General features: G+C 41.8%; 1 protein-coding gene across 1 annotated transcript; it reads right to left on the bottom strand.

Moving 5' to 3' along the window:
• Positions 1–7,399: 7,399 nt before the first annotated feature.
• LOC128860861 (uncharacterized) lies at positions 7,400–23,941 on the bottom strand. The gene is made up of 3 exons (XM_054098636.1): positions 23,842–23,941; positions 12,762–13,634; positions 7,400–9,914 (listed from the first exon to the last, which is right to left on the bottom strand). Exons 1-3 carry the CDS (start codon positions 23,939–23,941, stop codon positions 7,567–7,569), a joined length of 3,321 nt encoding a protein of 1,106 aa, XP_053954611.1. The 3' UTR covers positions 7,400–7,566.
• Positions 23,942–25,125: the final 1,184 nt, after the last annotated feature.

Genomic DNA, 25,125 nt, shown 5'->3' with positions numbered 1-25,125 from the left:
CTAGGCACGTCCGGAGACACCTTTTAAACTATACCGACGAGATCCAGAACAAAACTGACAGAAATCTACTGGACCAGACAGTATTTAGACAGTCAATAAACGACATTCACCGGGAGACCGTCACCACCTTCTTAAGCTCCTGCCCTGTGAATGCCGTAATCGGAGACCAACCACCACCTATTGCAGATGAAGAGCTCCAGCTTCCCCGTGAGACACGCGTAACACTGGCACAATTACGATCTGGATATTGTAGCTGGTAAAACTCCTACTTATCCAGAATCGACCCGGACATACCAAACATATGTCCAGCATGTGAAGATAGTCCGCACGACACTTACCACCTTTTCACATGCTCTTTAAAACCTACTCATCTAACACCCCCCCTCCCTCTGGACCCAACCCGTCGAAACAGCATGTTTCCTGGGCCTACCTTTAGATGAGCCAGACGAAGACGACCGGTGATATACCCTACACTGACGGGGCTTCTATTACTGTTAAAACAACAACATCTCCTACCCGGCCATCCGCATCCCTTGACTGTTGTTAAAGGAGAACTACACAAGTTATTTCCCAAGAAAGCGCAGAAGCGATGTAGCTCCATCTCTTCATGTGCTATTTCGGAAACCATGTGGCTCCGATTCAATAAACGGAGGATTCAGAAAGTCTTGAGGTCTACATGCTATTAAATTTTCAAACTCATAGCTGTGTTTACCGGCCATTGAACGTCGGGCACACACGTGGAAAAGCTAAGTTTATCATTTATCATTATATCCTTTGCACTGTAGAGCACTTTCTCTGTAAATGTTCGTATTTGGTAACTAGACGATTAAGGTCCCTGAGTGCTCCTTTCTGCGACAGCCTGGGGCAGTGCGCCAACCTAAATCCCATCATTCCATTATATCAACAGCTCTGGCTGGCTGTAGATATCTGCCTGTCGGAGGTCTCGCAATGGTATTAAAACGACGCTTTAGTGCTACTTGGGGAGTGCCAGAATGGTAGTTCAACCATTATACGTACCTACCTACCTTAAGGGGTCCTGGTGGTGTAGAACTCGAAAATTTAGGGTATTTTCAGGTATTTTGTTTTTTACAATAAAAAATAAATAAAAAACGATATTTAAATTTTTTAAGCCTTTTATTTAACCTCTTTTACATACAAAAATTAAATTTTTTTTAATTAAACAATTTTTTTTTATTTAAAATTTTGTTTTTTTAATTAGAATTTTTCTTTTTTTTTTTTAATTTGAATAATTTTACAAATGGTTGATGAAGTTGACCCTCCCGAAAAATTGGACCTGTGGACGCTGTTGTCCATTTTTGCTCTTTTATTTATCTGAAACACAAAAACCAAAAAAATTATTAATCAGTATGACTGTAAACAAAAAAAGTTGATAAAATGGCGCGGTTTTTAATTTAACACTCTAAAAATCGGTTTTTCTTCTCAGTTTTTTATCAAAAATATACGAAATAATGGAAAAAATAATATGATTCCAGTACGGGCGATGGCCGTTGATGTTGTGAACAAAATATTAAAACTTCAGACGATTCGGTTGAATAGTTTTTTTTTTTGTTTTTTTTTCTGTTTTTTTTTTGTTTTTGCAACACCAGGCCGAAAAAAGTAGTTTTGAGATAATCGAGTTTTTAAAGTTTTGAGAGTGGCTGCGTGACGAATCCAACTCTACCTGTTAAATCGCCTGTAGAATCGAAAATACTGGGAATATGCTCCCAAAAATTTCACAGTATATTCTTAAAAGCCTATAATCTCGAAATATCAAACAAATTGATTTTTTGAAAAATCTAGACCGGGGTCCCAATGGTTAAAAGCTCTAAAGGGGGGAAAATTCAAATATGCACGCTATTTGCCTGTAATGAATGACTGCTAATACTTGTTTGGACTGACACATTTTTTGCCCAAGCACCTGGAGTAACTTGTGTGGCAGCAGCGACAGCATCAATTATTGCCTGAACTGTGGATTTCGGCGGCAAGGCCATCGCTGTACTGTCTCAAGCTGGACAATAGAGTTTAACAGCTACTCCAAAAGTGCACCGGAACTCGACTAAAATTCTATTTAAATTTTCATGGTGTTGCGTTACATCAGCTAAAGTGTAGAGTAGGTTGATAGTGAATGAACATTCTTCACGTTGAATAGGGAAAGCAAGAAAATAACTTCGTGTAATTATAACCGATAGAAAAATTCGACAAGTAATTACTTCGCAAGTCATATTTTGCTACTAAAAGCATCGACGAATTTTGCTCAATTCTATTTTGTGCGATAAAAAGCAATTAATAAATGATATATTAAATATTGTAATATAAATACATACATACACACATATATAATATACATGCATATGTGAAATGTTGTCAGTCATGAAACAGGTACCTCTTCCCGTTATTTAAACAATTTTTAATCAAGCAACTATTAATCATATATCGAAATTCTATTTATATACAGATGTGTGTGCATATACATACACATACATACATACATACAAATATACATACATAAATGAATGAGTGAGATGAAGCAATAATTAAAATTAGATATTCCAAATTTTTAAAATTTTTACAAAAAATAATTATACTAATTGATCAGTGCAAAATTCGAAGCGAAACAAAAAAAAAACAAAAAAAAAACAACCAAAACTGTTTAATAAAAATATTTAAATAAAATTTTATAATTTTTAAAATCTAATAAATTAAAATTACTATGTCTTTAGATTAAGAGTTTAAATATTTCAAAGCTGTAATATTTCCACAGTCAAGTAAAAATTAAATTCGCCAAATTTTAGTAGTAATTTTAGTAATTAGTAATTAGCAATTTGTTGTAATAAATATAACTTCTACAAGTACGCATATACAAACAACTTAGGTTATACCCAAAAATTGTAATTAATAAAATATTAGCATTAAGAAAATGCAAAGCATCTACATTGTACGTAAGGCTAAGTGGAATAGGATGTGTAACGAGGAAGCAAACAAATCATTCAATTTCCTATGGTTCAAGAAGAGTTAAATTTTATTCATACGAGTTTGTAGTAGCCCTACAGCAGCATTTAAAAAATAATAGCAAATGTCTGATGGGGTTAACCTGTTTATATACAATCAGTAATAATATACATATTACAATAGTGAAGAAGAAGAATACTTACATACATAATATATAAAATAAATATTTTGAAATAAACGAAAATCACTTTTGTATGTAAATTCCACGGTGACTGCGTAGCACAGGTCCTGTGCTAAATCCACATTGTTCTTATGGTTGGTAGGCGGTAGGTAAAATGGCAAGAGTGCCACAGGCACGCTTCAAGTAGCACTTACGAGCCGTTTTGATACCATATAATTCCTTTAACAAAGGACAAAGGGACACCGATGTCTGAGCGCGGGAGAGCTGAAACCGGTTCTGTAGACCCCTTCCTGGCAAGCTCGTCAGCAATTCCATTTCCCTCTATATTCCTGTGCAAAGAAAAATTGTTGGGAAGAGAAAACCTTCTACAGCCATTCAGTGCTGTTGATGTAGTGGGGGGAGAGAAAAGGGATCTAGGCTGTATAATTTCTTCAAATCATCCCCAAAGGGGGATCCGCCAGAGCTGGACATTTGCAGAGAAAGTGTTTTAACAGTCTCTTTCTCTGCAGGATCCCCACAGCTTCTGCAATAGGAGTTGTACGGAATTCCAAGCTTCTCCGCATGAGTACCGATCATCCAGTGACCAGTAAATACCGCAATGAGCTTGGAAATTGAATGGCGGGGGATTCCCATCATCTGTCTTATTGAGGTCATAGGGTTTTCGAAATAGCATACGATGAGACAGACCTCCATCTGTCTTGCGCTTTTCTTAGAAAGAAATTGTGTAGTTTCGCTTTAACAACGGACAAAGGGGCACCGATGTCTGAGAGGCGGACAGCTGAAACTGGTTTTGTCGACCCCTTCCTGGCAAGCTCGTCAGCAATTTCATTTCCCTCTATATTTTTGTGCCCAGGAACCCAGACAAGAGAGATGTTTCCTGCTCGATCGAGATGTTTGAGTTCCTGCTTACAGGAGTTCACCAGAATAGAGCTGCAATACGGCGACGACAGTGCCCGGCTATCGGAAAAAATAGTAATATCTCCCTGCCCACAGCGAACTTGAAGCATGTTGCATGCCTGCAGAATCGCGAAGACCTCTGCTTGAAAAACGCTGCACGTTTCCGGCAGTTTAAAGGAGACCGAAATGTCGGCTGATTTAGAGAAAACCTCCGCTCCCACTCCAGCTTCCATTTTGGATCCGTCAGTGAAAGTAGAGGTACCTATATCCGTGCCGACTCTCCCCTCCTTCCAGTCTTGCCTGCTCGGAAAGATAGCTCTAGCACAACCCTCAAAACACAGTTTGCGGATGGAGAGATCAGTGCGAAGAACAGAGAAGAAAGGGGAGATCTGCTTCAAGATGCTACTATGTCCTACAAGAAATTGTCTCCGGAGGCCAAGCTCCTTCAACCTTATAGCGCTCTGAGCAGTAATGGATTTAATCTGCAGATCCACAGGAAGTAAGTGCAGAATAGCGTTGAGCGCAGTAGTGGGGCATGTTCTACAAGCACCAGTGATGCCCACACATGCAGTTCTCTTCACTCTCTCTAGTTTAGTGGTGTTGTAGCCCTTCTGGAGTGCTACCTGCCAAACTAGGCAACTATATGTTCAAATTGGAAGAACCACTATGTTGTACATCCAAAGTACGACACGTGGCTTGAGACCCCATTTTTTGCCGAACATAGATTTACAGGCGTAGAAGGCAATACTGGCCTTCTTAACTCGATTTCTATGTGCAGCTTCCAGTGGAGTTTGGGGTCAAGTATGACACCAAGTTACCTGACTTCCGATGCGAGTGTAAGACACTGGTTGTTTAGTCTTGGAAGCTTAAAAGGCGGATGCTTGTATTTCCTGGTTAATAACATGAACTCCGTTTTGTCAGAGTTGACTCTGCGACCGCAACTGGCGGCCCAACTACTGAGTGTAGCCAGTGCACCTTCCAAAATTTCAGCCATTGTTCTTATACTTTGGCCATAAATTCGGGGACAATTTTTACAAGGCATACGGCGAGAACAAACTCGCTGAAAAAAGTTCCGTTAATTTTTTCTTTTGTTCGTATGCATTGTCTACTCATAAATTATACTCAGATTCGTGGCAAATTTCGCTTAAGTTAAGTTAAGAATGGAGTGGCGAGCTAAAGAAAATCGCATTGCAGTGGTTGTGCAAATGTAAGTGAGATTTACGAATTCCTGAAAAAAACACAAAATTTCGAGGAATGTAATATCAAGAAAACATCAAAATTTTAGATTGAAAGTATATAAAGGGTGTTTTTTTTTAGAGGTTAGGTTTTCAAGTTGGCACTACTTTTTTCGTAGATGGTCTTTTTGACAGCTGTCACTTGATTTATGCTCAGTTTGGTTTGCCATTTCATAATGAATAGACTTACACCTGAACAACGTTTGCAAATCGTGCAAATTTATTACGAAAATAATGGTTCGGTTCGCGCGACGCATCCCGATTTTCACAAGAAAATTTTGTTCAGCGATGAAGCTCACTTTTGGTTGAATGGGTATGTCAATAAGCAAAATTGTCGCATTTGGAGTGAACATAATCCACAAGCCATTGCTGAGACGTGGACCTGTGGCGTGGCCTCCAAGATCGTGCGATATAACACCGCTGGACTATTTCTTGTGGGGCTATGTGAAGTCGCTTGTCTACGCAGATAAGCCCGAGACGATTGACGTCTTGGAAGAGAATATTCGGCGCGTTATTGCTGACATACGGCCCCAATTGCTGCAAAAAGTGGTCGAAAATTGGGCCTCTCGGCTGGAATTTATTCGAGCCAGCCGCGGCGGCCACTTGCTCGAAATCATTTTTAAAACATAATGGCAAACCTTTATCTTTATAATAAAACTAAATTCTTGGCCATAACATTAAATTATATACGTTTTATTTCATCTTGAAAACCTAACCTCTAAAAAAAACACCCTTTATATATATATATATATAGGGTGAACGATATGAAGTGTTACCAACTTCACACTACTTGCCTCTGTAAAACAGCTCATGACATCAACGTCAAAATTGTTCTAATGAACTGAAAATATCGCAAGACAGCATTCGACGCATATTGAAAAATGAGCTCAAGGTTAAGGCTTACAAGTTCCAAAAAGCACACGATCTTTCACCCCAGCAAAAAAAAGTTCGGTGCGAAAGAGCAAAGGAGTTGTTGCCCTTGCACGAATGCGGCGAATTTCCTAACATTGTGTTTTCTGATGAAACAAATTTCCCAATTGAGCAGTTCATAAGCACTCAAAACGATCGTGTTTACTTGACCGAACGCTCATACGAGAATTTGAGCCTACTGGCCGCTCGAAGCAATTTGCCATCGCAAGTAATGATTTGGGCCGCAGTGATCGCTGATGGACGCTCTCCAATCGTTTTTATCGAGCCTGGTGTCAAAGTGAATGCGACTTATTACCGGGAAAATGTTTTATAAGCTGCTTTAAAAAGCTCGTGTGAACCAAGAATGGTTAAAAAATCATGTTCCACACCTCATTTCGTCCACACAATGGCTTTCGAATTCGCTAGACGCAAATCCGATGGACTATTCCATCTGGTCTATTTTGGAGAGCAAGGTGAGGAGTAAAAAATATGCCAGTATGGATGCGCTGAAAAAAGCGATTATACGAGAATGGGCCAAAATACCTCAAGATCACATTCGTGCAGCATGGAACTCATTTTTTGACCGTTTAAAGGCTATAGTCAAGGCAAAGGGTGGTCATATCGAGCTAAAGTGAATATATGTTAAAATTGTAATCATTTGAACAATTTTGTCTTTGAAATCATAAAAAACTAATTTCACACAAAAAAGTGATGTTGATTTGAATAGGTAACACTTCATATCGTTCACCCTGTATTAAGTGTATTGGAGCTAGGTTTCATACCTCTTTTCCACCCCTCTTCTTCCATTGCTGTTCTGAATCTCTTCTACATGACTATATTAGTCCGCTAACTCATACCTATTGAGCTATGTCCGAATATTTTACAGGTAAATTCATCCGTTGCGTTAAGTCTTGCGGCAGATCTAGCTGCTTCTGCCGCAATGTCAATCGGTGGTAGGTTGAGTATTCATTCAAGTGCTGCCGTAGGAGTAGTTACTCGTTTTGGTATGCTTAGTGTTAAAATCAAACAGTTATCGAAATTTAAATTGGTGTGATGATGAATGATAATTTATTTCATATTATATTTGTAAACAGCTTTCATTGCAATTATCGTTTAGTTCATACACATACATACAAACAACACTTGTATACTTAAAGTACATATAACATTTTTATTAGCATTCATAGTTAATATATCCACCATTTGTCTTCTTGAGCCGATTTCTTATTTTTTCTTTTGTTTTTTGTTTGATTTGCTTTTATTCATAATTGATATTAAGAAGTATTAAGCTGCTACAGACTAAGCGACTGGAATGAGTGTGCAACTTACAACTAGAAAATTCTTTTATATTTAAATGATTAGTATGCAAAAAGTGGTCGTGAATCCGATGCGCGCCTACAAGTAGCCGTGGCCGGCCACTTCGGCTGGTATGTAGCCCTCACGCCCATCCCGAGTGCGCACGTAGAACCACTGCTGATGATCTTTGGACTCACGACACTCACAAAGCGTTACTATTTCGCCCTTGTGCAGCACAATGCTGTCGGTGGAGTAATCAGTATTGATGGCGACAAGCGTTTGACGTAAGCCATGCTGCTTTCTGCTGGCCATATGTAAGACGCCGGCGTTTTGCTGTTGATTGGCGTCGTGCAGGCTCCCGTTGATTGGAGTCTTCGCCGCAAAGCTGGCGGTATGCGACACAGAGGCAACGCTAGCAGCGTGCGAAACACTACCCATAGTCGAAATGTTCGCGTTCTTTGGATGAAGGTGTTGACCGTTGTGGCCGTTCGTGATGTACGGCCCAGTGATCAGGTGCTTCTGGTGCAACTGCTGTAGTTGTTGTTGTTGTTGTTGCATATGTTTCTGCACATGCAACTTTGACTTGTGTTGCTGCTGCTGCTGCTGCTGCTGTTGGAGCGTGACGTATTCATCGTTACCGCTGTTGCGCAAAGCCAGCGCCTGTTTGGTGGATTTGAGCTGTGCGTATGCCTTTTCGACTAGTCGCGGTTGTGATGCTGCGCGTAAATACAAACTATCCACCTGATGTTCACCGCAAGTGGAGGCAGCGGCGGAAACGATTGAGGTATTGCCATTTTTCGTATCGCCGTCGGTGCCGACTGCATCGCCGCGCTTGCCGCGTGGCGTACGTGCGCCATCGGAACGTGTGCCACCGCGTAGTCGTATCTCCTTTTCGGAATCGGTCATATTGCCACCAGGTCGAGGAAATATATCGCCATTGGACTCCCAACAGGGTGCTGGCTTGTTGTTGCCCGTGCTGGCGCTACGCGCGCTGGGCGGTAGTATGCCGAGGGGCAGACAACAGGAATAGCCAACATAACCCTCTTCCGCGTGTGGCGTTTGTACATATAACCAATTTTGGTTTTTGAAAACCGCATTCACGACCATGCCCAGTGGTAGTGGAATTTCGATTTGATGTTGCCCTGGCCGCGTTTGGTACAAAGTACTGGGTGTCGATAATACGACCGGTATGTTGCCGGGCGAAGCTAGCGAACACTTCGAGAGAAACTCATCCACATTGCTAATCTCGTAACCGAACTTTGGACCACGATTGCGTTCGCGTCGTTTGCGATGCCGGTGTCGACGTTGATGGCCGTCCGATGCCGCTATTAGACTTGGTTCGGAGTAAGTGCCTTTCAAAGACTTTAGCTCATCCTTTTCCAAAACAACGCAATTGGTGTTGGCCGCACCCGATGCTGCTACCGACGCGCAACCATTTTTCGCCAATTGATTTGCCTCAGCACCATCCGCCTTGGCTCTGCCGTTCGCCTGCAATGTTGCCATCTTAGATGCCAGCCTCTTACGTATCTCATTGCGTTTCTTGGCCAATGAAAGCGCGTCGCTGGTATCGTAACTCTTCGGCAGTCGTTGTGGTGTACAGACGAATAATAGCTCGCGGGAGGGTGCACGTGACTTATCCCTGTATTCCAGCAAATTTTGATTGCTGAAAAATTTTTGTGGTGCCAAAGCATTAGCCGGCATGTAAGCGGTGGGCGTGGTAGCATACCCGTTTAGTGGATCATTACTACCGGGCAATTGTTTTAGACGATATCGTTTCGTTGTTGTGGTTGTTGTTGTAGTAGTAGCCGTATTTGTAGTCGACGTGGTGGTCAACTGTGTCGGTACCACCTCGGTGCGTTGCTTCGGTTCGGCCGTACCAATCACACAACCGTTATTATTATTCGGTGTTTCGGCTGTGCCATTACCGAGTTTTTTCGTAGTACCCGGTTCGTCGTCACCATCATTCGTTAGCGTTTGTACTTCGTTTGGTTGTTGCTGTTGGCTCTGTTGTTGTTGCTCTCTTAATACCCAAGTCAGTGAGATACGCGGCCGGCGTAGGCTCAAATTCTGACCCATGTCCCGTTGAGTTGAATTCTTTATTAATCTTTGGTACTCGACGTCTGGGCTTTCAACGCATGCCACGTTTAACGGTGCGCCAACATCGCTCCTACAGACTAGTTCAGGTGTGCTAATCGCTCGAGCAACCTGAATCTGCCAACTACCAGGCTGGAGCTCTCTAAATAGTTCAGCTTCCCGATCGCGAGTCACTGGACGGATTCCTTCTATTTCCACATAATCTGTTGAGCAACGACTTTGGGTGCGAGGTGGTGGCGTAGGCGTAAAATTGCTCACTGAGCTGTCGCTAGTGTCATTGGCTTCAATCGGCTGTTCGAGATGTTGATGAAGGATAAGAGAGCAGGCGTGTAGCAAGTCAGGGCAATAGGCATCTATGAAAACAAAAACAAGAAATTGAGTTAAAAACCAAAGTAATCGTGTGTGTTTCGATAAGGAGGCAGAGCAAGAAATATTTGTAAAGTTGTCCTAAGTGAGGTTCAGCGCGCTAGACAGGGCAAGTTTACTGGGGTGGCAGCCGTTGGTCGGGAGAAACCCGGGTCATTCCGGTGTGTAGAACTGACTGCCATGGGAATGAGTTGTCGTAAGTCGTTTTTGGTGATTTTATCTTTACGAACTAAATCTAAAATCATTTGACTTTTGGTATTAGAATTGGGGCTGCGGTTAAATAAGGTTCAATTAACAGGATGTTTTGCTTGACGCTACACCTTCCAGCGCGGTTTGATAAATAAAATGTAATGAAAAGCAACAGGTGCTACTTTGGACTAAATAGGCATTTGAGTAGGAAATCGCTCTCTCAACGAACAAAACTAACACTACAAGGCTCTCAACACGCTCATCCTAACATCTGAGGCGTCACTTAGAGTGTTCGAAAGAAAGATTCTGCGTAAGATTTTTGGACCTTTGCGAGTTGGCAACGGCGAATAACGCAGGCGATGGAACGATGAGCTGTATGAGCTTTACGACGACATAGACATAGAGCAGCGAATAAAGATCCAGCGGCTACGTTAGCTGGGTCTTGTTGTCCGAATGGATACCAACGCTGCGGCTTTGAAAGTATTCGATGCGGTAGCAGAGGTATTCGGTGGTAGTAGAGGAAGAGGCAGACCTCCTCTGCGTTGGAAAGATCATGTGGAGAAGGACTTGACTTCACTTGGTGTGTTCAACTGGCGCCGGTTAGCACGAGAAAGGAACGACTGGTGCGCTTTGTTCAACTCGTCCAAAATCGCGGAAGCGATTATCGCTCCAATCAAGAAGAAGGAGAACTCTGATTTCAGCAACTAATGGCGATTTCGCTTCGTCGCAAAAACCCTTTCGGATTGTGATTGAGTATCATCTTTAAATTGCCAAACGATTGACTTATTAATATCAATATTAATATTGTTTCTAACTGCCTCCAAAAGCTACACAAAAACTTATTTAGATGTATCAGTCTCGCACTCACCAAGTAGCAGTAAAGCGCCATTGTGAGACCTCCAAACGGCAGATATCTAAAGCCAGCCAGAGCTGTTGATGTATTGGGGAATATTGATGGGATTTACGTCGGCGCACGGCCCCAGGTTGTCGAAGAAAGGAGCACTCAGGGATCTTAATCGTCTAGTTACCAGATGCGGACATTTACAGAGAAAGAGCTTAACATTATTCCTCTCTGAAAGGTCCCCACAATTTCTGCAATGGGGAATTAATGATAAACCTAGCTTTTCCGCATGTGTGCGGGTCGTCTAACGATCGATAAACACAACTAAGAGTTTGGAAAAATGAATGGCGTGAATGGGAACTTTGGGAACTTTAAATGCTCTGATTATTGTATTGGAGCTAAAGAGGTTGTGAAATAGGACATGAAGATGCGGCTCTCTTTTCTGCGTTTTCTTGCGAAATAAGTTACGTGGTTCCGCTTTAACAACAGTCAGTGGGATGGCGATGGCCGAGGAGGAGGTCTCTGAGACCAATTCAGTCGACCCTGGCGAGCTCATCAGCAATTTCATTCTCCTCTATGCTCCTATGTCCTGGAACCCAGATTAGATAAATTTTACCTACACATCCAAGAGATTTGATCTTCTCCTTACAGTAGTTGACCAGTTTGTATCTGCACCATGGCGTCATTAGAGCTTTAATCGCGGCTTGACTATCGTGTTAATATTTCCCTCGCATGCCTGGCGGATGGCAAAGATTTCTGACTGAAAAACACAGTTTTCGGCAGTTTTAAGGTAATAGTTAAATTGGCTGATTTAGAGAACATCTCTGCTACGTCTCCCGATTTCATTTGGACCCGTCAGCGTAGACAGTGTACCAACTTCAGTGCAGCTTTTCTCCTCATTCCAATTCTACCGAATTGGAAAGATTTCCCTGGCACGAGCCTCAAACTCCAGTTTGGTCATAGAGAGGTATGTACGAAGTTTAGAGAAATGCATGAGAGAGAAATACGATAAATACTGCCTAAAAATGCTACCATGCCCTTTGAGAGACTGTCTCCAGCGACCAATCTCTTTTAACCTGATTGTACTTTGAGCAGCGATGGAAACAACTTTAAAATCGACGGGAAGTAAGTACAACACGACATTCAGCGCAGTTCTCTATGCTCCGGTGATACTAATATATGCAGTCCTTTTGTTCCTCAGCTTAGTGATATTATAGCCCTTCCGAAGAGCTTCCCACCAAACCAGGCATCCATACGTTAAAATGGGAAATACAGTAAAAAAGTAAGAGTAAATAGGAGGAGAATTGGTTGGATTTGCAATTGCTTAAGTGGAGCGAAGTAGGCTATGTATTCATTTCGTTCGGTCGAATAAGATGATGGGTTTATGTCATAAAAATGTGCTGGGACTCAATATGAAAGAGATTTTAAAATTTCAGTAATGCCTTAAAATTTTAGTGAAATGAAAAGTAGTTAGTAAAAAAGCGAAAAGGCTGGCATGCGCCATCGACATCTTCATATCGATGGTTTTCGAGAAAAGCGACATAACTCAAAATTAACTCAAAATTCGGAGTTTTGCCGTTAAAAGCAAAAATCAACTACAGAGTTTTTATATTTTTATCTGGAAAAGCGTTAAAAGCGAATCTTGAAGCAATTCTGAGAGTTGGCGTTAGTGTCGTTTTGTCAGGTGATCGAATTGGCGCGTCACTTATCTAGAAAACTGACCCAACTCAGTATTTTGTATTTTTGAATTATGTCACTTTTCTCGAAAACCATCGATATGTCCTCGAATTGACAGTGGACATACCTCTTAAGCCGCGGCCAATACGCTCTTGACGGCACTGTTGGCGTCGTTCACTACCAACTGGCAAACGAGCATAAGCCTCGCTATCGCTGCTGCTACCGCCGAGCTGATTGCTGCTGTTAAAATGATAATTGTTGTTGTGCCTATAGTCAAAGCTGCAGTTGCTGCTGCTGGTGCTGTCTGTGCTTGCGGCGTTAATATTCGATAGACGCTGTTGCTGCAGCAAATGTAAACGCCTGCGACGGCGCAATTGTTGTTGTTGCTGCTGCTGTTGTTGCTCTCCAAGCTGCAAATGTGCTTCAAGTAATCGCTCTTGCTGTTGCTCTTGCTGCTCAACTGTTGCCGCCACATTCTCACTATGTTGCACTAATTGCTGTCTTTGTTGCTGTTGATGATATCCAATACTATTTGCCGGCAACACAACTTCACGATAATCTGCGGCATTAGGGCCCAGTTGAGCGCTGAAAGGTTGACATTGTTGCCAGATCTCTGGATTATGTGCAACAGCGTTTAGAATCACACCACCATCAGCTGTAGCCCCACCAGCAACACCCACATCCACACCCCTATGCGGCGTATAAGAGGGTGGTGGTGTGGCTGGCAGTGAATCGTAGACTGGTGGTGGAGTTCGGCACAACACCCGATTAGCAAATTGATTCCGCTCACTCACGTTGCCTTCTCGTATGCCTCGTTGTTGGTGTGTCGTCAAGTTGTCTAAAGGATTTACCACGCGAAGCGTAAGAGCTTCACCGGATGTTAGGGTTGATGATGACGATGGCAATGGACTACGTTGGGCTCCTTGCTGTTGTTGTTGTTGTTGCTGATGTACTTGCCCTTGCTCTTGGCTATGTCTGTGTCTGTGCTGTCCTTGGCGTTCTGCAAATTAAATGAAAAGGCAAAAGATAACAATGAAACTGAATGCCAAGAGATTAAAAGAGAAAAAGTTGCAAATCTATTTAGGGTTGCGAATGTTACTTGCAGGTGGATGGGTTTGGTTTATGGAATATTTTTGGTATTCTATTGCTTCGCAAGCAATTCAAAAGCAAATACGCAAATTAGTGTTACAAAGTATTTGAATAACTCCAAGCAACCCCACAGTTTTTGCTAAAATATGCTGCGGCGGGTTCTAATTTTTTCTTTTATTGTTTTTATATCCGTATAACATTTCAGGACATGTGTGCATACAGGTGTGTTTTTTTTTTTTTTTTTTTTTTTTTTTTTTTTTTTTTTTTTTTTTTTATCCGAAGGGGGAATCTTACATAGATACCGTCAATATAGATGGCATGCACGATTCATACTGATCGCTAAGGGTGCACCTCATTCGGGACCACGCACAGTCAGTATTACTACTAAACTGGACTTGCGAAACAGTACACCTACGTACTAAACCCTAACTCCGACCTCTGTAGCTTTAGTTTGCCCTGCGGTACCGCCGTTTAAGCATTGCATCGCAGGGCCAAGCTGGCCATTATGGCTCTTCACTTTTATCTCTTTCTCCGTTTAGCCTTCATTATTTCTTTGTCTTCTTTCTTTACTGCGTTCCCATTCCTTTTTTCGCAGTTCCTGTAACGCATTTGCGGACCATTCTCTCATCTTGGCCCACACCAACTTCGACCGCAGCATGTGATCTACAATGTTGCCCGGGGTTATTTTTTCTTTTATGATTTCTTCAATGCACATTCTTTCAGATGCGTATCTCGGGCAGGAGAAGAAGACATGTTCCACGTTCTCACTACCGTTGCCGCAGAACGAGCAGTCAGCTGCGTCCTCGTGGCCGAGTCTTTGGAGATACTCTCTATAGCATCCATGCCCCGTCAGGAACTGTGTGAGGTAGTAATCTGTGTCACCATGTCCTCTCTCAACCCAAGCCTGTACGCTTCTGATGAGTTTATGCGTCCATCTCCCTTTTGTCGCTAGGTCCCAGCGATTTTGCCACTCAATTATGCTCCCCAGTCTTTCTTCTTTACGCTCTTCCGCCGTTAATCTCCTGTTTAGGCTTTTGGCTTTGTCGTACACTCTACCCAGTTCAGAGGCCATTATATCTGGTGGCATGATACCCGATATGACACATACTGCTTCAAACGACACTGTCCTGAAAGCACAGGCAACTCTAAGGGAAATAAGTCTAAAAACTATTTCCGCCTTCTTCGCGTATGTTTTCTGTATCAGGGCTTTACCCCATATGGGTGCTGCATACATGAGCGTAGACTGGGTAACTTTAGCCAGGAGCGCTCTTCTACTCTGAGTGGGACCACCGATGTTGGCCATGATTCTTGACAGTGCCGCCGTCACCATGGCTGCCTTTCCGCATGCTTTTTTAATGTGCTCCTTGAAGCTTAGTCGGGCATCGATCATTACACCCAAATATCGTAGTGCCGCTTGTGTTGTGACGTTAAACCCATCAATGTTTAGTGTGGTCGTTTCTAACTTTTTTCTACTCGTAATGAGAACTGCTTCTGTTTTTTGCCCTGCTAGCTGTAGTTTAACCGCCGTTAGCCATTGTTTGACCTTCGTTGTGGCCTCGCTGCAGATACTCTGAATCTGAGGGATTGTTGTTGCATACAGGTGTGTGTGTGTGTGTGTGTGTGTGTGTGCATTGTATGACTCGTCTTTGTAGCATATTTTTTTTAATTACTAAACTTGAGCTTTCTTTGATGGCTTCAAAGTACTTATTCGTTTTTTTAATTGCTCAATTTTTGGTTTTTTATTGTTGCTTTCAAAGTGTTTTTTTGTTCTATCTGTTTGCGAAAATTTGCACTTGAAATCTGTTAGAGAAATAAACCGTTTTTGCTTATTTATTATTTCGATTTGCTTGCTTAGTAAAATATATGCAAACAAATACACTCACACAAATAAAACTTCATACGAGACTCGCTTGAAAAGTCCATGCAGTCTTTGCAGCATAGCTAGTATTGAAACGTTAAAGTTGATGCTAACACTTAGTAGTATTGGGTGCTTTTTTAGCTGCATGACAACTATAGACATATTGACATTTCTGTTTAGTAAAGTTTGACAAGTCATCATGGATCATTTAACGCCAGTACAACACTTCCATATTGCGGAGACTTACTTTGAAACAAAAAAAAACAAATCTGTTCGCGAAGTTCATGGTGCACTGGCGGCGTCATAGGTCCTTATTTCTCTAGAGATGAGGAACGGCAGCTCGAGCTGAGGAACGGCAGCTCTCGTTACAGTGAATGGCGAGCGCTATCGAGCTATGCCGTTTGAATTTTATTTATTTAATTATTAGCTGACAGCGACGACATTTGGTTCCAACAAAACGACGCACTTTGCCATTCAGCGCAGTGAACAATCGATTTATTGCAATATTCAAGCCACCATTGACGCCGTACAGGCTGATTTATAATAAAAAGTGGACTGATTGAATGGACCATGCAACTCGTAGCAGCTGTGGACATATGCTGGATATCATAAATATGGAGCTGGGGAGTAAATTCATTGCGTTTTTATATTTTCTTCTATTTTACAGCGATTTGTTTATCGTTTCACAAAGCGTAAGTATTCATTCGATAGAACTCTTTCTACTCTACAAAACTATGTTAATTGTATTTTTGAATTATCTAATTGTTTATTAGTTTTGGGGCTTAGAAATGGAATAACCAGGAGACCAAAATCAACATTTTCGAAACCGGGTCTTCTTTGCTTTTCATTGAGGTCAAAAAGCTGCCGAAACAGCACGGAACATTTGCGACTTGTATGGAGAAGATGTTATAGGCGAGTCTACAGCACGAAAATGGTTTGCAAAGTTCAAAAATGGCGACTTTGACGTCGATGACACGTCCCGCAGCGAAAGGCCTTCCGAATTCACTGAAGAACATCTCAAACCACTTTTGAAGGAGAACGACGGCCAAACCAGTCGTGACTTGGCCAAAAAAATGAACTGCGATCATAATACGCTTCTCAATCACCTTTACTGAATGGGAATTACCGAAGAATTGTGAGCCTAGGCGCCTCACGAGCTCAACGAGAAAAACAAAGAAAGTCGCCTTCAAATTGCTTCTCAGCCTCTCGCCCGCCATTGAACAACACGCGGTCATAAACAACGCTTTTTGTACCGAAGCGTCTCGAGAAATGAGAAATGGTGCCTATACATCAACATGAAACAAAGAAAGGAGTGGGTGGCTCCGAGAATCAAGCGGGATCTTCATCCAAAGAATGACGCAAAGAAAGTAATGGATGGCTCCAGTAGATTCCCTCAAAGTCGAGAAACAAGCCAGATCTTCATCCAAAGAAGATCATGATATGTGTTTGGTGGGACTGAGAGGGCATGGCGCGCTGGGAAATGCTCGAAAAGAATGCCACGGTCTGCAAGGAGCTCTACATTGTCCAGCTACATCGCGTGAATAAGGCTATTCGACTGAAAGGGCCTGACACCAGGCTCCATGTTGCACAAGTCGTCAACGCCGCAATCCCAGAGCTCGAATGGGATGTCCTTCAGCATCTGCCGTATTCTGCGGACCTTGCATCGACCGATTACCATCTTTTCCGCTTTTTTGCTCCCTGTCAAACCATTTGAAGGGCGTTACCTTCGACAAAAAAGATTTACTACTTCGACAAAAAAGATTTACTACTTCTTCGACACCAGACTAGGCGATTCGGCGGAACGGATCAACAAATTGGTTGAGCGGTAGGAAGAGGTTGTAAACAGCATCGGTGAATATATAATTGATTAACCGATTGATATAATTATTGTTTTTTGTTTCAATAAAAATCTTCGGTAAAAACGCTACGAACTTATTCCCCAACCTAATAAATGGCATGAAATGATCTACCATTTTATAATAAAAAAATCATTCTAACAATATTTCTGTTGCTTAGTATCATTTTAAGTTCTCAAGATCTTAAAAAAACACCCGATATATATGCACATTTGTAGTATAAACTACTTTTCCACTCCACTTCAATCGACTTGTTGTGTTGACGTTGATATTTTCATCACTGCTCAGACAATTTGTCACCGGCGTGTAATGCCAGCAGCCGAGCATGCAACATTTTTCGTCATTGCTTTATTGCAACTGATCATTCATGTTACACGCTTGTCGAATACCAGTTATTTATGTCTCTATTTACAACATTTGTCGCCTTGGCAGCACATTGACTACTGTTTTTGAGGCTTGCAGTGCCTGATATGGTTGTTGTTGTTGCTATGCTTTGCTGCATAGCAATAAACGGCAATCTGTTGCTGGGGCTATGAGCAGCACAGCATTCTGATACGGGTACGTATTAATGCCACTGCTCAATGAGTGGTACCAGCCTTTACTGTAACAAATGGGTGCATAAAAGCAAATTAGGAAATGTGCAAAACTTAATTAGGTTGCATGCAACATCGAAACACTTTCATTTTTTGCCATAAAACAAGCAGGGTGCCACAAATAGCTAAAGCACTGTGGAGTGTTGTAAGGCAGAGGTGGTATGGTGAGAAGGGAGACTCGCCAAGTTATACATTTGTACATACATACATACATACACACATACACACATACACACACATGTATGCATATACCATATAATACATTGAGTGGAGGCGTTTTAATACAATTGTGTTGTTGCATTTGCTGCCGCTGCTTGTTGCACATTAGTTCCGCGAAAGCCGGTCGCAACTCATCATCAAAATCACGTAAACCCCATTAAAACTTCTTGGAGGGGCAGAACGAATCGTCATGATTATCATTAATAGCCGCTGCTGCATCGATACAGCAGCAACAGCAACAGCAACAAAAACTATTAGCCACATTATTGAAGTGCAGTGACGTTGTTTTGCAACAACAAGCAAAACATGAATACCCAAATAGAAAAACAATCCAAGGCATTGCAATTTAGCTTGCAATATAAATACATACATACAATATGTTCAATCACATACATATGCACATACATATATGGTTGTTGTTGTTGCTGTAGTTTGTGCATTCCAATCGCATTAATGTGAAACGCATGCGCGCCAAAAATCGCTACGTGGAGCAACGACAACAACTAAAACAATACTAAGCATCTTTGGCTATGTAGAAAACTGTGGTTGCTGTTGTTGTTGTTGGCGCTGTATTATTGTGGTCGTCGTCAATATGCTTGGCACGACTGTTGACACGCCCTCAAGGGCACACTTTCATTACCCGCCAAAGCAAAATAAAAACAAAAATACTAAACAACTTAAATTGCTCACATGAAACCAACAACGAAACCTCAATGAGCTGGAACAAGCAAAAAAAAAAAAAAATAACAACAACAACGAAAAGGAGTAACAATGGCATTAACACGATTCTTGCACGATCCGCGTAAACCATAGAGCACCTTCGCCTTGCAATGAAAGCAAAGAGACACCTATCAGTGAGAAATGCAGTATAGAGCAACAAAAACAATTCTCACCGCGGCTGCGCACAGTGCCTTTCTAAGAGGTAATTTAACAAAGCATGTGAGTAAATATTTAGTTGCAGTGCTGGCTCGGTAATCCGTACAACCAGCATCACGAGGACGTGTGGATTACTGGAGTGCCCGGATTATCGATGATAAACGACAGTACGAAAACTAATAACACAGTTTATGTAATTATTCATCCGGGAGTGCTTAGGTTAGAGTCTCCGTGCATGAAACAGCAAAATGAAAGAAACAGTTTTTTCTAATAGCGATCGCCCTTCGGCAGGCAATAGCAAACTTCTGGGCGTATTTCTGCCATGAAAAAGCTTCTCGTACAAAACCCTTTCCTGTTTGGAGTCGGAGTTCCTCCATTTGTGGCATGCAAGACGCAATCCAAAATACGAGGAGGAACTTGGCTCTCCAGTTCACAAGTGCCAACTACGATGTACCCATACTTTATAGTAAGAGGAATAATTTATTTTTTCTTAGCATGTATCGAGACTATGTTTAGTTAGTAGCATTTCTTCATCACCCAAATATGTGATTAAAATTACTATTTTTTTGTGATTGACATTCGTTTGAAACGAGGAAGTCGAGTGATTTTCCTTTTCCATCCTGACAACACTCCAGCTTACGCCTCAATAGTTGTGATCGCAAAAATAATGGAAATAGAGTTCCTCGGATCTCTCGGGCTACTATTTGCTCTCCAATTTGAAAAAATGGCTGATGAGAAAAATATTTTATTAAAACGAGGAGATGAATGTAGGAACGAATGGCTATTTTTCCTATTATTCGGAAGGCATCTACAAACTAGAGCAGTCTTGTATAAGGTATATCACCCAAAAAGGAGACTATAATATTATATGTCGAAAAATAAAAAGAGGTTTACCGCAAATAATTAAGTATATATAATATAAAGTATATATTCAAGGGCCGATATTGAATGGGAACCACACCTAAACGTCAAGTTTTTTTTACATTTCATTTAACATTTTTCAATTTCAGACTAACTCAATTTGAACTATGGAAAGATACACAATCGAACAATGCGTTAAAGTTATTCAGACTTATTATGAAAACGGGCGTTCAAATCAAAATGCATATTGCGCACTTCGTGTATTTTTCGGTCAATTTCATCATCCAAATGTGCGTACAATCGGAAAAATTGTGCAAAAGTTTGAGCAAACCGGGCCTGTAGGAGATGTGAAAACACTAGTGCATGCTCGTACAGCTCGTACTGCAGAAAATATTGCTGCTGTTCGCGATAGTGTGGTTGAAGAGCCGTTCACCTCAACTCGTCGTCGTGCGCAACAAATGCACCTCTCACGCTCGTCATTGATGAACATTATGCATAGGGACTTGCATTTACACGCTTACAAGGTGCAATTGACTCAAGAACTAAAGCCTCTTGACCCTTTCAAGCGTCGTCAATGGTCAGAATAGTGGCAGGAAATGCCAACAGTAAATGAGCAATTTTCGAAGAAAATCATCTTCAGTGATGAGGCACATTTTCACCTCAGTGGATTCGTCAATAAGCAGAATTACCGCATTTGGGTGAATGATAATCCAAGAGTGATTGCCGAAAAACCAATGCACCCACAAATAGTGACTGTTTGGTGCGGTTTATGGGCCCGGTGCATCATTGGGCCGTATTTTTGCCAAAATGAGACCGGTCAGGCAGTTACTGTGAATAGTGTTCGCTATCGTGAGATGATAACGAATTTTTTATAGCCCGAATTGGAAGATATGGATGTGGACGATATGTGGTTTCAACAGGACGGTGCCACTTGTCACACAGCTAACGAAACAATGGTTCGTTTCTAAAGGCCGTGCACCTCGGTGCCTCCTTTTTCAGAGTTCCAAATAAATTCGATAATAAATTCCATTTCACATTTCTCGGTTTAACGAGTGGTAAGTTTGCAAAGTTATGTGAACAGATCCGCCGGCATTCTGTATTTTTCTTCCTCTCTCCTTCCAATACTGTAACCGTAGCCTTTCAAAAACTCAACTAGACTTAAATTGTCGGCATGTGCAAGAGAAGGAGACAATACAATACCTTTTCTGCCATTCTCTGGCACTACTTATCCGAAGGCTGAAATACTCGACAGAAATCTCTTCTAAAAGGCAGAACCTTGTGAAAATCGTTTTAAATGTAAAGTGCTTTGAGTATGCAATTGCGACTCTATACTCCCGTGCAGTATTAAAAAAGACCAGGAACCTAAAACTAGATATCCTACCTCAACTAGTCAAACCGTATCTAACAGTTTTGCTGTTTAGCTTTCTTTTGAGGATCCTGCTCTCATTTTAGGCAAGAGTTTTGCTGTGTATTAAAATTGACTTAGATAAACTGAGGTCCCTCTCTTTGCTCTATTTAACCTCATTTGGTGAAAATAATTTTGCATGGAAATCAAAATTTTTTTTATTAGTTTCTCGCTGTCAAATGAGTTCCAAAATTTTTTTTGTCACTATTTATGAGCCTCTGATCCTATTGTATGGCGCAGTAGCTTTGACGATGGCAATATCCGGTGAGGCGGTTATGGGAGTGCCCCAGAAATTTTTGGATATTTGACAGCGAAAAGCGCAGACGATGGATGTATGAGCTTTAAAGCGACATAGAAATAACGCAGCGAATAAAGATCCCTCGGCTATAAACACCATACCTCTGAAAGTATTGGATGTGGTACTCACTGATGATAGCGGATTAAAATAAAGATCTGCTTTAAGGTGCATTGATCAGGCTTAGAGTAAATTTGCTTGACTTGGTGTGTACAGTTACCTTGGTGCGCTGGCTAACAAGAGCAAAAAACGACTATCGTGCTTTGTTAAGCTCCCCAAAGTCGCTCAACCGGTTATTACGTAAATCAAGAAGAAGAAGACGAAGAATACGAAGCAAGTATTCATTCGATAGAACTCGTTCTGCTCTACAAAACTATGTTAATTGTATTTTTGAGTTATTTTATTTTGTATTAGTTTGGAGGCTTAGAAATGGAATACCCAACAGGCAAAAATCAGCATTTGCGAAACTTGCTCTTCTTTGCCTTTCATCGAGGTCAAAAAGCTGCCGAAGCAGCACGGGATATTTGCGATGTGTATGGAGAAGATATTATAAGCAAGTCGCGAGTCTACAGCCAGTAAAATGGTTTGTAAAGTTCAAAAATGGCGACTTTGACATCGATGACACGTCCCGCAGCGAAAGGTCTTCTGAATTCACTGAAGAACGTCTCAAATCTTGTTTGAAGGAGAACGACGGCCAAAACAGTCGTGACTTGGCAGGAAAAACGAACTGCGGTTATAAAACGAATCTCGATCACCTTCACTGAATGGGAACTACCGAAGAATTGTGAGCCTAGGCGCCTCGCGAGCTCAGCGAGAAAAACAAAGAAAGTCGCCTTCAAATTGCTTCTCATCCTCTCGCCCGCCGTACAACTTTTTTTGTACCGAATCGTCACGAGAGATGAGAAATGGTGCTTATACATCGATATGAAGCAAAGAAAGTAGTGGGAGGCTCCGAGAGTGAAGCGGGATCTTCATCCAAAGAATGACGCAAAGAAAGTAATTGGTGGCTCCAGCAGATACCCCAAAATCGAGAAACAAGCCAGATCTTCATCCGAAGCAGATCATGATATGTGTTTGGTGGGACTGAGAGGGCATGGTGCACTGGGAAATGCTCGTTAAGAATGCCACTGTTAACAAGAAGCTCCACATTGCCCGTGAATGAGGCTATTCGACTGAAAAGACCTGATAGAAATGGTAAAACCGCACTCCTTCACGACAACGCCAGGTCCCATGTCGCACAAGTCGTCAAATCCGCACTCCAAGAGCTCGAATGGGATGCCCTTCAGTATCTGTCGTATTTTCCGGACCTTGCATCGACCGATTACCATCTTTTCCGCTCCCTGTCAAACCATTTGAAGGGTCTTACCTTCGGTAACAAAGAGGTCTTTAAAAACTGAAACTTCTTCTAAACCAGACCAGGCGATTTTTGGCGGAACGGCATCAACAAATTGGTCGAGAGGTGAGAAGTGGTTGTAAACAGCAACGGCGAATATATAAATGACTAACTTTTTGATATCATTATTGTTTTTTGTTTAAATAATATAAATGAATGGTGAAAACGCTTAACGAACTTATTCCTCACCCAATATAAAAAAGGCTTATTTTCAGTTCATCAAAACAAACGAAGTCACTGTGCAGCGCACGATTGCTAACTCTGGCAGTCCGCATACGAATACGATGAGTTCCATTGAAACCATTATCAGCCGAATTTCCGCTCAAAAGCGTCGTACTCACTGAATAATTTGTTCTCCGCCACTCCACCACTTTGCCTAAGTTGTTGCAGTATACATTGGCTATACCTATATCTACATACATACATACACACCCAACTTACTGCTCATGAATGTACTTGCCGGTCAATTCGCGCACTATGATTAGCTTAGCTTTGGCGTTGATCATGTAAAGGTCGTTAAATTACGACATGATATATGCGATTTTAGGGGAAATCGTTGTTGTAATACACTCAGTCAAGTCACTTATGATTGGTTCGCACACACACGCACACACACACCCTGTTCGGTGGCTGTCATCAAAGCTGGCCAGAGGAAAGCAACCAGCACATTTGTATACACTTTTGCATGACCTCAGATTTAACGTAACACAATTTCGATTTTCATTTTATGAATATTTTTAGCAAAACCACTTCTTCGTCTACCTTCCACACTTGATTGTTCGATGGCCAGAGTGGCAATGCCACCAGCAGCAGTGGAGGTAGAGTCATATGGCCGTTGGCATTCGTGTTTAGATAGCAACATTGCAGTAGTTCTACTATATTCCACAAATTATTGCCAATTGACACACCATGCAGCAGACGATCATTGCGCAGCCGACGTTGCGGCAGCAATAATTGCATCGCGATACGCTCCTTCCTCCAATACTTCGTTTGCCGTTGACTGACGTTTGTCCATTGAAGTGTATGTGCGCACACACATACATGCATACAGGCATTTGTATGCAGCCTCAGTCTTAACCAACGCGATCACCACCCAATTTTTTCACATATCAACTGCGAATTCTCGTCACGTTTTTTACATCTCCGCGATGTTTGAATTTTTATTGACCACGAGTCGATCGAGAAATCGTTGCTAATATGACAAAAATAGAGATAAAGATGCCTACGCTACATCAGAAAGGGTTTCGAAAAACGTAAACAGCAAAATAAAGTCGCACAGTTGGGTATACTTTAGAGAGCCGATTCGAATTTATATTCGGTCGAAAATTGTAGGGGGAATGTTTTTGGCACAATAGCAACTCTCGTTCTTAACATCACTCTTCATACCATTATAATATTAAAAAAAACGAACAACATGAAAAAGAAAAAGTTATCTTCTTCTTCTTAATTGGCGCGATAACCGCTTACGCGATTTTGGCCGAGTTTAACAAAGTGCGCCAGTAGTTTATTTCTCGTGCTAACCGGCGCCAATTTGACACTCCAAGGAAAGCCAAGTCCTTCTCCACCTGATATTTCCAACGCACAGGAGGCCTTCCTCTTCCTCTGCTACCACCATCTGGTACCGCATCAAATGCTTTGAAAGCCGTAGCGTTTGTATCCATTCGGACGACATGACTCAGCCAACGTAGCCGCTGGATCTTTATTCGCTGCGCTATGTCTATGTCGTCGTAAAGCTCATACAGCTCATCGTTCCATCGCCTACGATATTCGCCGTTGCCAACGTGCAAAGGTTCAAAAATCTTCCGCAGAATCTTTTTCTCAAACACTCTAAACGTCGCTTCATCGGACGTTGCCATCGTCCACGCTTCTGCTCCATACGTTAGGACGGGCATGATGAGAGCCTTGTAGAGTGTTAGTTTTGTTCGTCGAGAGAGGACTTTACTGCTCAGTTGCTTACTTAGTCCAAAGTAGCACTTGTTGGCAAGAGAGATTCTGCGCTGGATTTCAAGGCTGACATTGTTTTCGGTGTTAATGCTGGTTCCTAAA

Source organism: Anastrepha ludens, chromosome 4 (assembly GCF_028408465.1).
Source record: "Anastrepha ludens isolate Willacy chromosome 4, idAnaLude1.1, whole genome shotgun sequence".
Taxonomy (NCBI): domain Eukaryota; kingdom Metazoa; phylum Arthropoda; class Insecta; order Diptera; family Tephritidae; genus Anastrepha; species Anastrepha ludens.
Note: the sequence above shows the minus strand (reverse complement) of the source record. Positions and strands in the feature narration are given on the sequence as shown.

Excerpts from the sequence above, each read along its gene's own strand:
- LOC128860861 (XM_054098636.1), bottom strand. The coding sequence starts at position 23,941 with ATGTTGCTATCTAAACACGAATGCCAACGGCCATATGACTCTACCTCC. Across the intron at positions 13,635-23,841 it reads CGAACAATCAAGTGTGGAAG|AACGCCAAGGACAGCACAGA; the intron begins GTAGACGAAGAA and ends TTTAATTTGCAG. Across the intron at positions 9,915-12,761 it reads TATTGGCCGCGGCTTAAGAG|ATGCCTATTGCCCTGACTTG; the intron begins GTATGTCCACTG and ends TTGTTTTCATAG.